Source organism: Cryptomeria japonica, chromosome 3 (assembly GCF_030272615.1).
Source record: "Cryptomeria japonica chromosome 3, Sugi_1.0, whole genome shotgun sequence".
In the NCBI taxonomy this organism is placed as follows: Eukaryota; Viridiplantae; Streptophyta; class Pinopsida; order Cupressales; family Cupressaceae; genus Cryptomeria; species Cryptomeria japonica.
The window spans coordinates 531,089,671-531,104,771 of NC_081407.1; the positions used below are offsets into that span (position 1 = coordinate 531,089,671).

At 36.1% G+C, this 15,101-nt stretch overlaps 1 protein-coding gene across 4 annotated transcripts in view; it reads left to right on the forward strand.

The window, feature by feature from the left end:
• The window catches only part of LOC131075078 (uncharacterized), a 257,750-nt gene that overhangs the window by 30,632 nt on the left and 212,017 nt on the right, over window positions 1–15,101 (forward strand). For all 4 annotated transcript variants that reach the window (XR_009113168.2, XM_058011888.2, XM_058011887.2 and 1 more), the window contains exons 3-4: window positions 5,429–5,660; window positions 5,907–5,987. Coding sequence is in view for 3 of the 4 variants with exons in the window: in XM_058011888.2 (XP_057867871.2) it covers window positions 5,429–5,660; window positions 5,907–5,987 (313 nt within the window). In the remaining variant the exon portion in view is untranslated. The remainder of the gene's footprint in view (window positions 1–5,428; window positions 5,661–5,906; window positions 5,988–15,101) is intronic.

A 15,101-nucleotide genomic window follows, 5' to 3' on the forward strand; every position in this document is an offset into this window, starting at 1 on the left:
TTCAAAAATCTAGGCTAGTGAAATCCTGTGTTCCAGTAGCATTTAAAGCAAATCAGACGTTCAAATCATTGAGTGTAAATCCCCTTGTGATTCCAGCGAAATCACATCGTACCATAGAGAGCTTATCCACGAGTAGATATCCTACATACAGAACCTTGGAGTTACTCCGACTGATCCTTCGGCGAGATCTTCAGCAGTCGGAAGCTTTGTTCAAGAGAGGATAAGTACCTGTAGGTATTTTATTTTGTGTTTGGTCGTGTACAAAAGACACGTCAACAGGCTCTAAGCACCGCACAAGCTGAATACATTGCAGCATGTGTAGCAGCTTGAGAAGCAGTGTGGCTTTGAAAGCTCCTTGCAGGATTGTTCAGTCATACATTGGAGCCGACTGTGATTCATTGTGACAATCAAAGTTGTGTGAAGCTCTCGGTAAATCCTGTATTTCATGATAGGACAAAGCATGTGGAGATCAAGTGTCATTACATCAGAGACATGGTGCTGAGGAAAGCAATTCAACTCGAGTACATTTGCACTGATGATCAGACGACTGATATTCTCACCAAGCCTCTTTCTAGAGTGAAGTTTGCACATTTCCGAGACAAGCTTGGGGTAGTGGAGAATGTCACCCTTGCTGAAAGTGATACTCAACATCATTAAGATTTGTCATAATGTATATTTCTCTGAGAAATATGATATGAAAGCCCTTGTACATCTCTGAGACTGAGATGTGTTTCTTTCCACAAATGGGAGTAGCCATTGTGGACATCACGTTGAGAGACTCCGTGAGGAACCCTTGTACATCTCTGAGACTGAGATGTGTTTACCACAAATGGGTGTAGCCATTGTGGACATCATGTTGAGAGACTCCATGATGAACTCTTGTACATCTCTGACACTGAGATGTGGTTTTCCATAAATGGGTGTAGCCATTATGGGCGTCATGTTGAGAGACTCCATGACGAGGATATTTGGAAAATACCTCCCTAGCTAAGAGGAAGTGTTAGTGTTGTAGCGGCAGGAGATATTTTCTCCTAAATATATCTTGTTAAAGGCAGGTTGGCCTTTATTTTTAAATAGTATTTATATTTTTCTAGAGCCGACCTCGAAAGGAGGTCGCTTAGTTTTGTATTTAAAGAGGATAGAGTCCTCTCATTTGACAATTAAATTCATTCACTTCAATTCGCATCTCCTTCAGCAGCAGCAGTTCACCTCCTAGCAGCAGATCTGATTCTAAAAGAAGTGTAATCATTTGTGTTTCGCTTTAAGGAGAAGTGTCTCCATTCATTGTATTAGACGCGACCTTGTCTAGGGCCTGATTTAAATGCAGGTTCTGCACGTATTCATCTGATATATAAGAGATCATTTTTTGCTGGGTTTTTCTCCCTCAAGTAGGAGGGTTTTCCCAGGGTAATTTTCTGTGTTCATTGATCTGTGTTGTATTTCTGCTTATTTTTCATTTCTGATCTGAAAACTAACAGTTACAACGCAACTATTGGGGATGAGAAACCAATCAAGGAAATTGTTCCACATCTCAAGGAGAGGTTTCAACTTCCTGGTAGCGTTTGATTTCCATGAGATAAATCATTGTAAACCATATATAAATATATTGTAATGTAGTTTAGGTAATCAATAGAAAAGTCAACAGGAAGAAGATAAATAGCCATACACCTTTTTCAAGGGTATGCCATATACAAAATAGAGATGAATAAAAAATACATTCTTTGTTTAGTTCTATATCTTTGTCTTTGTTTAGTTTAATTGTCTAATGATGCCATAACTTAGTTGTATTTCAATCTACAAAGTTGTACACTAGGACACTAACCTTGGGACTTGGATCAATGGTATTATAGTGTTTTTCTTTGTATCTTTGATGTCCTTCTGTATGTGGTAAGATAATTTGAGCCTCATCATCAGACCTTGGGATCCATTAGATTGCTTGCTGACCTATTCCAAAATGGCCAAACCAATGCAAGAGGAGATACTTGCGGTGATGAAGAGCAAGATTGAAGAAGCACTTATGGATCCACAAAAATTTCTATTCAAGCAATTTGTAGAGGTCCTTTAAGGGTGGTTCCATTGGCCCCATCATCAAGTAGAGCTTTTGGCTATTGAGCCCCTTGTAGGTTTTAGGTAAACTTGGATGTGCCAACAATTGAGGGTAAGATTGATGCAAATTTTGTGGATAATTAGGTTGATCATATTGAATCTCACTTTTCCATGAAGGATTTTATCAATGAGGAAAATATCAAGATTGCTCTCTAAAGGTTTCCTCGTTTGTCAAGAGTGGCAACAAGTGCAAGCACTTTAGGAAGAGGAATAGTTAGATGGCAAGTCTGAATCAAGATGCGAGCAATTCCTAGAAGCCTTAAAAGGATGAGCTTTATCTTGAAGATGTTTACGCTGATTGGTACATGTAGTGGTCATAATTACATTTGGGAAACGCCCAATCAATGCAAGTCTATATTGACATCTTCCATGATCTTTATGCATTGTTTGAGTCAAAGCAATCTGAAATCCTCAAATTGCACACAACCTTTGTCATGTAATCGAATCCAGATTGAAGTTTATCAAGATCAAAACAATGGGGGAGGCCCATGACTATGCAATAACAATTGAGGAGGAGTTCAAACAAAGGTCAAGGGCGATTCAACAAACTTACTAAAGAAGGCATTGCCTTCGAACAAGAACAAATTATCCAAGATTGGTAAATGGTGTGACAAGCATATGAGTTATAGTCATTCTAACACAGAATGCCATGCATAGAAAAATCTTCTCATAATGGTGGAAGTTGCAGATGAAGCCCTCAAATGGAATCATTGAACCAGAAGGCCAATGTCTGAGTCAACAACGTGCAAGCAACAACCTTCTTACCTAAGGAGGCTGAAGTGGGGTGGTTATTCTAGTTACAAATGTAAGTGAAAGGGCAACTGTTGGATTTCAGGATTGATGGCAGTAGCATGAAGAGTTTTGTCACTTTGGCAATAGGATTTACACTATGCTAACAACACATGAAATCTGTAATGAATTACATGTCTTCTGCTAGACACATAAGTACTTATAAATGACATGCATTTTAGATGTCTTCGTTCTGCAAGACATGTAGAATTTGTGTTAAAGAATTTTCTTGGCTTTTTGACGAATAATTTTTGAGCCAATTTTTTTTTTCTCTATTTGATATAATACCAAGATGGAAAGTGATTTGAGCTAACCTTCTGTTATTTCAGGCTTTATTACTTTTATATAGAAAAGGAATGTACCTTTTGTTTTTGATACTTACATATTTTCTTAAATTGCGCTGTAACTCGATTATTATTTTTTGATTGGTAAAATGAGAGCTGAATGGGTCCCTCCTGTATTAAAGAAAAAGCAAGACATTACTTGCCACAAAACAACATTGAGTGTTGGAAATATACTTAGAAAACCTGGGAGATTATATCAACATCCGCTGCCTTATTCTACTAAACATAACCTATATACTACAGGCAAGAGCTTTGCAGTCAACATGCCTTGCAGTAATTTTCAAACCATTATTAGGTAAAAAAGCCTCTAAATATATCTAGAAAAGAAGCTATGTACTAATCGTTCACTGGGCCTAGAGTTCAATAATTGGAACTTTTGCATGGGCTACCTGGGCAGGAGAAGCAGCAGGTGAAGTGCCTGGAGCTGCTCCCTGTTGCTGCTCTGCTATGCCTGAGGTTCCCATTTCTCCTCTGGTGACTTTTATCATTTATAATTTTATATGTTTCTTTTTCTTTCTTCCCTCATGCTGGTTCTCTGCTTCAAATATGCTTCTCATCTTAAATACATCCAAGTTTGTTTTGGTCTCCTGAGAGAAAATGTATAGTTGAGCCAATTTATTCCTGGGTAGAAATGTTCTTGTGTAGATAGCCAAGAGCTCTCTTGAAGTGCTTTCTTGGAAACTTTCTCAGCTCTGCATTGCCTGCCCTCCCCATTGGATGCAAACTTGATTCTTTTTTGCCCTCTCTATCCTACTGTCTTTATGATTAGTTATTGCAAATGCCTATTTTCTTGCTCTTATAATTTGGACTCTATATTAATAGAAATGCTTGATCCGACTAAGTTAGAGTACAATCATTGGGATTAGACTAAGTTATAAAAAAAAAATGTAAAAGTAAATAAACCACTTGCATAATTATAAATTATTATATGATTAATAGATTACGTAAAGCAAGAAAATAACAATTAACCTAGATAAACAAGTTGGGACTGACATCAGATATTGTGGTAAATGCCCTAGTAAATGTGGAAATTAACTAAATTAAATGCATGGGTACTTAGCTCTGAATTTGGTGATATCACTGTGAAGATGTCAGAAGTCTATTTGTCATGATACCATAATTTTAGAACCTGTTAGATGACTGTCACTAACCTGGAAATCTGACTGTAAAACTCTTTACTACACTTCTGTGAGTGTGGAGGTGATCTATGTGAGTGAGGACTTGAACTCGTGTGCGGAGTTGATACTGTAACTCACAGATCTGATCTGGCTGAATTCTACTGTTTGGAATGTTTTCGCCTCCGTTTATATGCTCTGAATCTGATAAGGAACATGCAGTGTTGAGAAACACCTTTGGGAAATCTGCTGAATTGTGAGGGTTATGTTCTCCTTGGTTGAACTCCTGGATGGACTGATTCAACAGTGATGAACCAAACTTGAACAATAAGCAAGCATGTAGCATGCATCTTAGGATGATGATGCAATTGTGGTATCCATTTTGTCCATTTACAACAGAGTTCTAGATGTTCTCAATCGATGTTTCTCTCTCTTGGATAAATCCTTAGATAATTTATTCGAATTAATGTTTGTCCCTAAATACACCATCCTAGTGTGCAATTTGGAATAACTTGCACTTTAATCAGCTCACAACTGCTAGTGAAAATGTATGCATGGGTTTAAAATTTAAAATTTAGGGTTCAGATATGTGGATGTGGAGATTCTGAAGATCAATTCTACACTTGTGGACCCAAACTCGGGCAGCGGACAGTAGATTTAGAGATTGGGATCAGTTTTTAGGGATGAATAGCAATGGGCTTGGAATTGGATAGTGTTATTTGTCAACTTCCATGCACAATACACCATCTTATACACTAGTTGATACATAAAGGACAGCCTAGTCACCTTGGGAACAAAACATAAGGGGAAAGGGCATGGGTATGCGATTCTCACCATTTAAAGTAGGAAATTTAAAAGCTAACTCACAATTTATGTTAGTTGTAATTAGTTTAGAATGTTTGTGTATATTAATTTATGGTTAATGATCTGATCAAAGTTATATGCATGTTTAATTTAGAACATATTCATTGTTGATTTACAAACTTGAATCTAGTAAAAATGGTAAAAATTGGCGAGTTATTGAAATTTATGCTATAAACTTACTTGGACATTGGACTTAATATGAACTCTCAGGTTCTCTTATATGACGATTTTGGAAAGCTTTTGGATTATAGGTTCCTAAGGAATAATGAGGAAGTGGAAATTGGTAAAAGCCTAGAATTTGATAGTTCTCTTGTTGAGATTTATGATACCATTGAAAAGGAACCATGTTCTCTGGGCATAAATAATGAACAGAAAGAGATCCCATTAACAAAGAAAGGATTTCTCCACAAAGGAGTTCGTGAATGTCCAATTTTTCCAAGAGGTTGGTATCTTATGAATGTATTGATGCATATTTCTTATCTGATGGTAAAGCACAATCTTGATGCAAAATTTAGTAAAGAATTCTAGATTACTAATAAAATTGTAACACATGGCAGCATGTTCAATAAACAAGCATTGTTGTTATGGTGTTAATTTGAAAGGAATGTATTCTTGATAAGTATAATAATTGATTGTAGAACTTTGATTATAATGGATTGTGCTTCATTGCAAATACATTTTTCAACAGTTAAAGTGGTTGAAGAAACAAAGAAATTGGGACAGCAGTTCAATCAAGGTGAAGTCAACATGAAGGATTCAAATTTGGAAGGTTGGTATTCTCAAGCATAGCATAAAAAATAGTAACTCTTACAAATGTAAATTTTGTGTGTATTTTCTTATTCATTTATAGGAGTCTCTGTTTTATTTTTGTAGCAGAAAACATGACTGAAAATGATCTTAGTAGATGAAAACGATTTTAATACATACAAGAGACACTATATTATACATTTGAGAGGAGTACTTACAATTTTTGCATATCTATAACTAACAATAAAAAAGAAGTTACCACTAACTGGTACACTATATTATACATTTGAGAAGAGTACTTACAATTTTTGCATATCTATAACCACCAATAAAAAAGAAGTTACCACTAACTGGTAATAGCATTTTTTATTAATTGTTATTGTTTCCCATCTACCATCTTGACAATCGTCAATATAATTGTTCACATGGCCTGAGGATTCCTCTTAGCTAGTTGAGGGTTTGATTTCACTAGATGGAAGTTGATACATGCCACCATATTACACAAGTTGATAGTGTGTATTTTCTTGGCTCACTGAGGAGCAGTTTGCTTGTAGGTGCTCTTTTGGCTATTAAACTAGGGGGATATATTAGGATGTTTCTTAGCCCATTGTTCTGCTATCTTCACTAGAGTTCCTTGATAGTATGCATTTGGGAGATTTTTTTTTCGAGACACTGGGTCTAGTACAGGATTTGTGGAACTATCATGTTGATTGCCTTATTTTTTTAACCTATTATTGTCATTGGAGGCGTCAAGCACTCTTTTAATGCTATAATTTCATTTACACTTGGAGAAAGATCAGTTAGATGAACTCCCATATGCATTTTTAGATCAGTGGCAATTCCATATGCTACTACAATATCATTTATTGCTGTCATATTCAGCGGCATGTGAACTGTTGTGCCACACCTGGACCGGCAAATTGATAACATATCCGTGCAGGGTTTTTCAGGACATTTTCAGTGCCTATCAGTTGTTTCCCCACTCCTTCAAGATTCCCTTACAAATCTAGCCTTAGTATTGGCAGTGGCACTCCTTTTTCAACAGATTTGGACTGCTGCGCTGTCAATCTGAGCTGCTACAACCTCGTCCATTTCACAGCAGACATGAACATTAACATTGCATCAATTTAATGTTGATGGCTCTACTTTTTGTTGTAAGTAAACACTATTAAATTCCATCATTAAAAACTTGATGGAAAATCTTTCTTTACTTCTGAAAGAAGATGAAAACCTTTGACCGATTCTTTCTTCTACTTAGAAATTTTCTTGTTCTTCTTCAAATATTTTCTCTCTTCTTCAATTTGATGGAGAGAGCTCTTCAACTTTCGAACTTGAGAAGGAATGAAAGTGAAATGAAAGGTTGAAGTGAATATATGGCTAAGAAGTTCGAACTTCTTTAGAAGCTTTATGTTTTTCTCTCCTAAAGATGGTGACTTGATCCTTCTAGAAGACTCTAAAAGAATATTCCATTTTTCTCCCTTAGCGCCACTTTACACAACCAATTTTATCTTCATCTTGTCTATGTAAGCTGATGTGTTGGGAAGGAATCTTCCCTATATTCTCTCTCTTGGGCGAACTTGGCATATGTTGAAAATTTTTCCCAAGTGTTGGGCGAAATTCTCCTTGATTTTCATGCTTGGCCAAACTTTTTTATCTATCCACCTAGGGAGGACTTGGCTATTGGTTAGGATGTTTCTTCTTCATGTCTTGGCAGATTTCTTCATGGCCTAAGACATTCCCTCACAAGGCTTGGTGGAATTCATTTGTTGTTGGGACATATCCAACCTTTCCTAGGTGGAATTCACTTGTTGGCAAGCCATTCTTTTCTTGACCTTGGCAGACTTCATGTGTTACCAAGCCATTTTGGCTAAGTGCTTGGCGGAGTTCATGTGTGGTTGAGACATCTCCAACCTTTCTTGGGTGGACTTTAGCATGGCACAAGACACTTCCTTCTCCATGGTGGCGGACTTCATGTGTTGCGAAGCCATTTCTTTCTCCATGGTGGCGAACTTAGGCATGTGTCAAGACATTTCTTTCTCCATGATGGGAGGAGTTCACCATGCTTTAGGACATTCTTCTTTATGCCATTTCATCTTTGCCATAAACACTTAGTGAAATTTTTGTTCATTGTCATGTTCATCCAGAACTTTCTGGATCAACACCTTGCTTGGAGATTTTTCCTTCCTTTTCTACCTTGGAGATACAAACTTTACATTTCAAAGACAGGAACCTTACTGCCATGACCTAAATGACCCAATCCTAGGTCATCTTTCAAAAAAGCTGAAAAAGCAAAAAGTAGGCAAAAAACTGCCTCCCGGATTGGTCCCAAAGTGCCAAAAATGAAAAAGATAAAAGCAAAAAAGTAGAATCCCACAAAAAAAGGAAGTTGTCAGAATTGGTCCTAAGCATTTGCGTTTTTCGTCCTTTGGTTTGCCTTAGTACTTTTGAGATGTCAAAATGCTCATTTGATCATAATTGGTCCAACTGACCTGAAGACTATAGAAAAACCCTCTGAAAAACTCCTAACTCTATACTTGCGAAGAACGTGACAACATCTGGCGACTCCATGTGGGGAATGTTCCTGAACATTCCAAAGATAAAACCCATTTCAAACCTGAAATCCCAAATTAATTTTAGCCTACTTGCTGGCTAAGAAGGGTACTAAAAAAGGAAGGGGAATCCTAAATTGTATCAAGACACTTCATCCTCCAATTACAAGTGTGTGCAAATGTGTTCATTTCCGTTTCATAAGAACAAGACGACTCTTCGGTTCCATCATGGCGTGTTGCGTAGTTTGTCTTAACTCCAAAAGCATCTTGGATAGAGCCTCGTTGCCAACGAGTGTCCATCGGCCCAACGAGGTTATCACTATAATCTCACGGAGATTTCTCTACTTCCAGTGATTTATTTTCTTGATCAACTATTCCTTGTTTTTCTTGGGAACATGATGAGGAGATATTAGACTGAAAGGATAATCCTTGAACCAATCAACCTCTAAGGTTCACAACTCAACCAAAATCCTACTACCAAAGGATCCTACACAACACCAAATCAATCTATAGTTCAATGTCATTCAACAATACCTTGGGAGACTCAAAGGCTCCAATATGTCCCCTTCCAAACAACAAGACACTCACAAGTCTTGAGTGACTACACACACCTTTGCTTACATGAGTGGGCTACTACTAGGATTTAGGGGTTTGAAGGGCCCACTTGACCAATTCAACACAACAACCCTTGGAGGGGTGTTCTCACAACCTCTTGACACAAATGAAATAGGATTTCATGGTCTAGACTCTTCGTACCATCAATATTGACTCACTTGCTCATAGATAGACCTAATTGCAATTAGGCCTCCTTTTGGGGTAATCGGGTAATAACTTTTGATTACGAAAGGATCTAGACAAACAAATTGTATTTCCTGACACCCTTTTGGGAGTTCTCAACAATATCTCACTTTCGGGTTCCAAGCCGATTTGCAGATATCCCAACCTATACTGCACCAATTGACCTAATAGGGCTATTAGGCCTTCTTGATTGGACACCTTCCAAAATCTTGTATGATCCTCCTGGTTGATGACTTTCTCGGACCATGGAATGTTATATCAACCTCCAAAACACTCTTCTACAACATCCAAACCCCTTCCCTGTGCTCTCCAACTCAATTCACACGTACTGTCCTCATTCAACCGGTCTGTCACATGATGATGCCAGACCTAAAAATTCTTTATCAAACACACCAAAATGTTGGAGCAACCTTTATGCACTAGATTCTGACTTATCATACAGAGGCCTATCATATTCCACAGTTTCAAGATTCTTCAGAGTTACCCAGGGACGCGTCCCCGATTCGAAAACCCCCGTCCCCATCCCGGGGATGTTTCGGGGACTTGGGGACGGCCTCGAAACAGGGGGACACCTGCCCTAGCTCTGGGGGATGTCCGTACGTCTTGGGGATGGCTGGGGACGGCTGGGACGGCCAGACGTCCCCCATATCTAAGGCCCTTAAAAAATATTAAAAAAATAAAAAAAGTTGTATTTTCAATTTTTTATTTAAATTTTCTAATATAGGCCCCTTATTAATTCAAATTGTTATTAAAAATAAAAAAAATTAAAAGATAACATTAATTAAACTTTAAATTTAATTCATAATTTTGACAATGAAACTATATGGCAGCAGTGTAGCCTTTGGGCATTTTGACACAGAGATTAGAAAATTGCCAAACTCGGCGAGTCAATAGAAAAATAACAGCCAATGCCTTTATTAAAGAATAAGGGAGCGCGCAAGGGGCGATACCCCTTGACCCCACCTTGGGGGTGCTGCCCCCAAACCCCCGTTGAAAAATATGGGGGGAAATTGTGTCGATAGAAGTAGGGAAAATTTAACCTCCGAGTCTATTGATATGCATATTGACAATGTGAATGAATTGAAATTCTGATTTATGAATGCATAATTGCATATTGTCTATTGAGTATTAACAATGTTGTATGTTCAGAATTTACATTCTAAAATGTTTTCAACTTTTCATAGTATCATACACATGCTATATCCATGTTTTATTGTTTTCATATGAATATAACGTATGTATTCATGCTTTATCCATGTTTTCATATGAACATTTAGAATTTTGAAATTTTCTTATATATTTTAAATTTTTCCTATATTTTATATAGCCGTCCCCTTTGCCATCCCCCGCCATCCCCAAATTTGGCAAAAAAATTTGCCGTCCCGGAAACGCGTCCCGCCGTCCCCTACCGTCCCCGTCCCGGAAACTTGGGGTAACTTTGAGATTCTTGACTGAGAATTGATAGGCCAAAGTCCATTACATTTGTCAAAACCTAGGGTTTTAAGGGTTTCAGACCACCCGGTAAAGTATTGCTTGCCAAACAGAACAGAGATCACTTCAAAACTTCAAACCACTTGCAAAAGAAAGGTAAGTCACTATAGTTTCAGGATCTATATCATAATCATGCTTGCCAATCCACCTTCAATGCGGAATCAACAAAAACTCAAACGGTTCTCAGAATTTCCAACAATTTGATGCTTGTACTATGCTCCAACTACAACAACCTTACATATTTCGGTCTTTGGGACCTTTATAGGTTCTTCCCCAACGACCACAACCATCTCAAACTGATTTTTAAGTGAACTAACTGTTGGAGTACAAAACCAACCAAAGTTGCAAAATTGTCATGACAACGAATGGACAACTTTTGCAACTTTTAACCAACTTAGACTCCGGACTACCTTAGGACCCTAAAGTTATCACATATGATTTGATTTCATAATAAATGACTCAAATAACCCTTTGGTCACTTGGTCTCACAATTCAGACCATTGTGACCCTTATTGACCCAAATTGCTCTACAAGACCCTAAGTGACAATTTGACCCACATTTGGACAAAACTTGTCACACTCCTATTACACTGATTACATCAATGACCCATGGGGTCTCATTACATTCATCCTAGACTAGTTGACAATCGACATGACCTTGATCCACGCCTTCATAGGTGGTGCTCCTGCACCAGAACCTTATTTTTTGTTGGATGACCTTGTGATGTCCCCACTTTGAAATATAATTTAATAATAAATAATGATAATAAAACTAAAATATAAAAGAATAAACATAAAAATTGAATTAAATTAAATATCAAAACATTTATTTAGTACTGATTAATCAATCATTTATTTCTATCAACAATATATTATAAAATAATGAATAACCATTTATCTCTATAATAATAAATTATTAAATAAAATATTAATTTGCAATCACTATTAATTACTATTAAATAATTATTAAATAAACATAGTGGCAGACCAAATCTGATGCATGTCAGATTTGTCTGCCTTTGCAACAAAAACATACAAGGAAAGGTACGATTAAATATGAAGACATAATAATATTTGACTGACATTAATAAATATTTATTAATAATAATATTTAATAAGGCTTTGTTAGCCATAATATTTAAGAGGCTACGAACCTTAGTTATTCCTAAACAAAAAAAAAACTGTTGGAAATAAGGAGACACGTCTTCCCATACAGCCCATCACATCAGCAACACATGTATTAAGAGGTCCAGCGAATCATTATGAGGAACAGGGGGATTGGAGAAGACAACAATGGGTATTAATACAATGTCTCAATTATACGATAAGAGGGGAAACAATACAACAAAGTGCTTAATGACTTAGACTTTGCGAACATTAAGGTGACTGATTAGAATTTGATGATCAAATGGTATCCGATTGACCAAAGAAAATGTAGAGATTCACAAAGAAGTAGATGGACTTTACCAGGACAGTCAGTGATCATCTATCTTAAGTCTCTATATTGCCAAATTCGCATAGTGGCAATCTAATTTGAATATCGATTTAATAAGACTGATTTGTTAATCTATATGAGAGGTGGCGGATTGATGCTTAAAACTGCCAACTAGAAGAGGATGCTCCCAAAGAGATGGAAAGATTGTAGAGATGGAGTTGTCGTCAATAAGAAGATTGAATCGCAGAATACATTAATATGCTAGCTGATCCCATAAGTAGTTGGTAAGCATTTGTATGCTGCAATTTACAAAGGAAACATTGAATAGATGATTGTATGTAATCAGGCCAACTAATATAAAGAAATACATGATAATGAACAGCAACGATAATGTGTGTATTCATTATGATTCGATAAGAATTGTAATTCTGAAATGCGTGTCTATGGTTGAAATATACGATTTGTAAGTGAGGATGTTAAGGTACAATTACAAGGAGCAAGTGAAGATTGTTTAAATTATTTTAATTTAGAAAAGTCATAAATGTTAAATCACAACCTTTCTATAAGAAATGTCTACTCTAACAGGCACGTCTCTAAGAGATAGAGAATATATAAAGGATCGTTTTGATAAGTAAAGCGGGGGTAGAGATGGATTATATACACCAATTTTAAGGGGAGTCATTTTGGGAGATTATGGCAAACCTTTGAAAGAGGTTATTTCGGTTATCTTGTGCTAAGAATTGGAAGACCTTATAGAAGATTTGGGGAAGATTTTATTTTATTTTTAATCTAATATGAAGGGCTTAGACAAGCAGCAAAAATTCACAACAAGGTGGAATATGTTTCAAGTACTCAAATCAGAAAAACTACCAAGGTAAGTTCTATCCTCCAAACTGCTCTTAGAATTTTAAGTTAAAAATTATGATAAAATGTATTCAGTTCTGATAAAAATATGTTTATTATCATATTACAACTCTCACTTCAAGTCAAAATTGTGGTCTCAGGACTAAACCAAAGGCAAACCCCAAATGGGGACATTACATACCCCTTGAGCTGACTCTCTGATAAGATTTTAAATATCATCTACTTCTTTTGAAGCTTGTGAAATTCTTTTGTATACTTCTTCTATGGCCTTTTGACACATCTTGAGGATTTTGAGTGGGAAGCGTTATGAATCCGACATGTTGGTTGAAAATTTTGTACACTTGGGGAAATATACAAAATTGTGGTTTCAACCATAGTGTGTGAGTAAAACTCTCTTAATTAAGGGAAGGCTCCCCCTATCTAACTACAACTTTAAAAATAAAATGGGATCGGGCAGCAATCTTTCTTCTTCTTTCAAGAAAGCCAATATCCTTTTCTCTTCACAGAAAAGTGATAGCAATTTATCATAAAACAACAGTAACAACTTTTTGAAATGAAATGAGAGAAAGGAAATGAAGTTTTCTAAAAGCTCAAAGACTTCCGTCACTTCCTGTGGGACAAGACATCAATATCAAGCTCAAAGTCTTGATTATATGAAGTCCTATCTACCCTTTTCTATACTAATGCTATCAAGAACAAATTATAACAGGTCAAAGACTGAAATATCTTATTCTTTTTTACATAAAACAATGGGAAGTAGTATAAACTCAAAGACTCAGCTATTTCTCACAAAATCTGCACTTACAAATCCTCTCAAAAGAATATTTATTCTAATTTATATTAACCTCAAATACTTGCAGCACAAAGATTGCAAATCAAATTCAATTAAGTTCTTTGAAGGAACACTTGCAAGAAAGATAATATAGAACACAGACTCAAGAATGTAGCACAAAGACTCAAAGCTTGAGCAATTTCCTTCTGTAGATGTATAAAAATGACCGTATTCCTAAATGAATATTTAATGTTCATTTTATTTCCATTCCTCCATGTAGTCAAATTTAATTTAACTAAATCGCCCACATTCTTCTATTTAAATAAATAAATTATTCAATTTATTTAGTTAAATTCACTAAAGCCCTTTGCATCATTTAATTAAATAAATCATTTTATTTAATTAAAACCCTTCTTCTTACTTTTAATTAAATTTACATTTAATTAATAGTTTATCCCAAATTGAATTAAATTGAAATAAATTAATTTTATTTTAATTAAATTCTATTTTCCCCACCCACTTGCATCCTAAACCCTATTCCTGATTTCTTCTAGAATCCATCTAATCTTAATCAATTAGCCCAATCCCATCCATTATCCCTTTTCCCTAAATTTGAGGAGGTCACTTCTCAAATTTGGAGTAAAGTCTTCTAAAGGCATTAAAGCCTTTATCCATTCAACAAGCGAATACCCCCAAATTTGGAAGGACTCTTACAAATTTGTCCCCAAAGTCTTCAAATCATTAATGGTTAACTAACCCTTAGTGGCATGGTTAGAAACTTTTTGACTAACTTAACCTCCATCTAACCCAGGGGTCTCATCAAGCATTTATTGCTTTGACCATGGTTATCCCTTTAACCTTTGCACAAGAGTTTACCCCTTGGATAAAAGCTTAGTCCATTGGATAACCCTAACCTAACCTTAACCCTTACCTCCTAAGGTAACCATAAGGTCTTCTCAAGCATTTAATGCTTCTTTCATCTCCTTTCAACCAGTCTTATGTTGACAATTGTCATCATTTCATTGTTGAAAATTGTAAACATGGATTGATAACTTTCAATCCCGACCCTTGATTAACTCCTTCAATCTTGACCATCCATTGCCCTATTTTCACTATAAATAGAGCTCTCATTCCTCCATTTTAAGGATCCATGCAAGCTTTTAGTATCTCATTTATGCTCAAATTTATCAATACATCTAGCTTCTCTTTGTAATAGGAATTAATCTA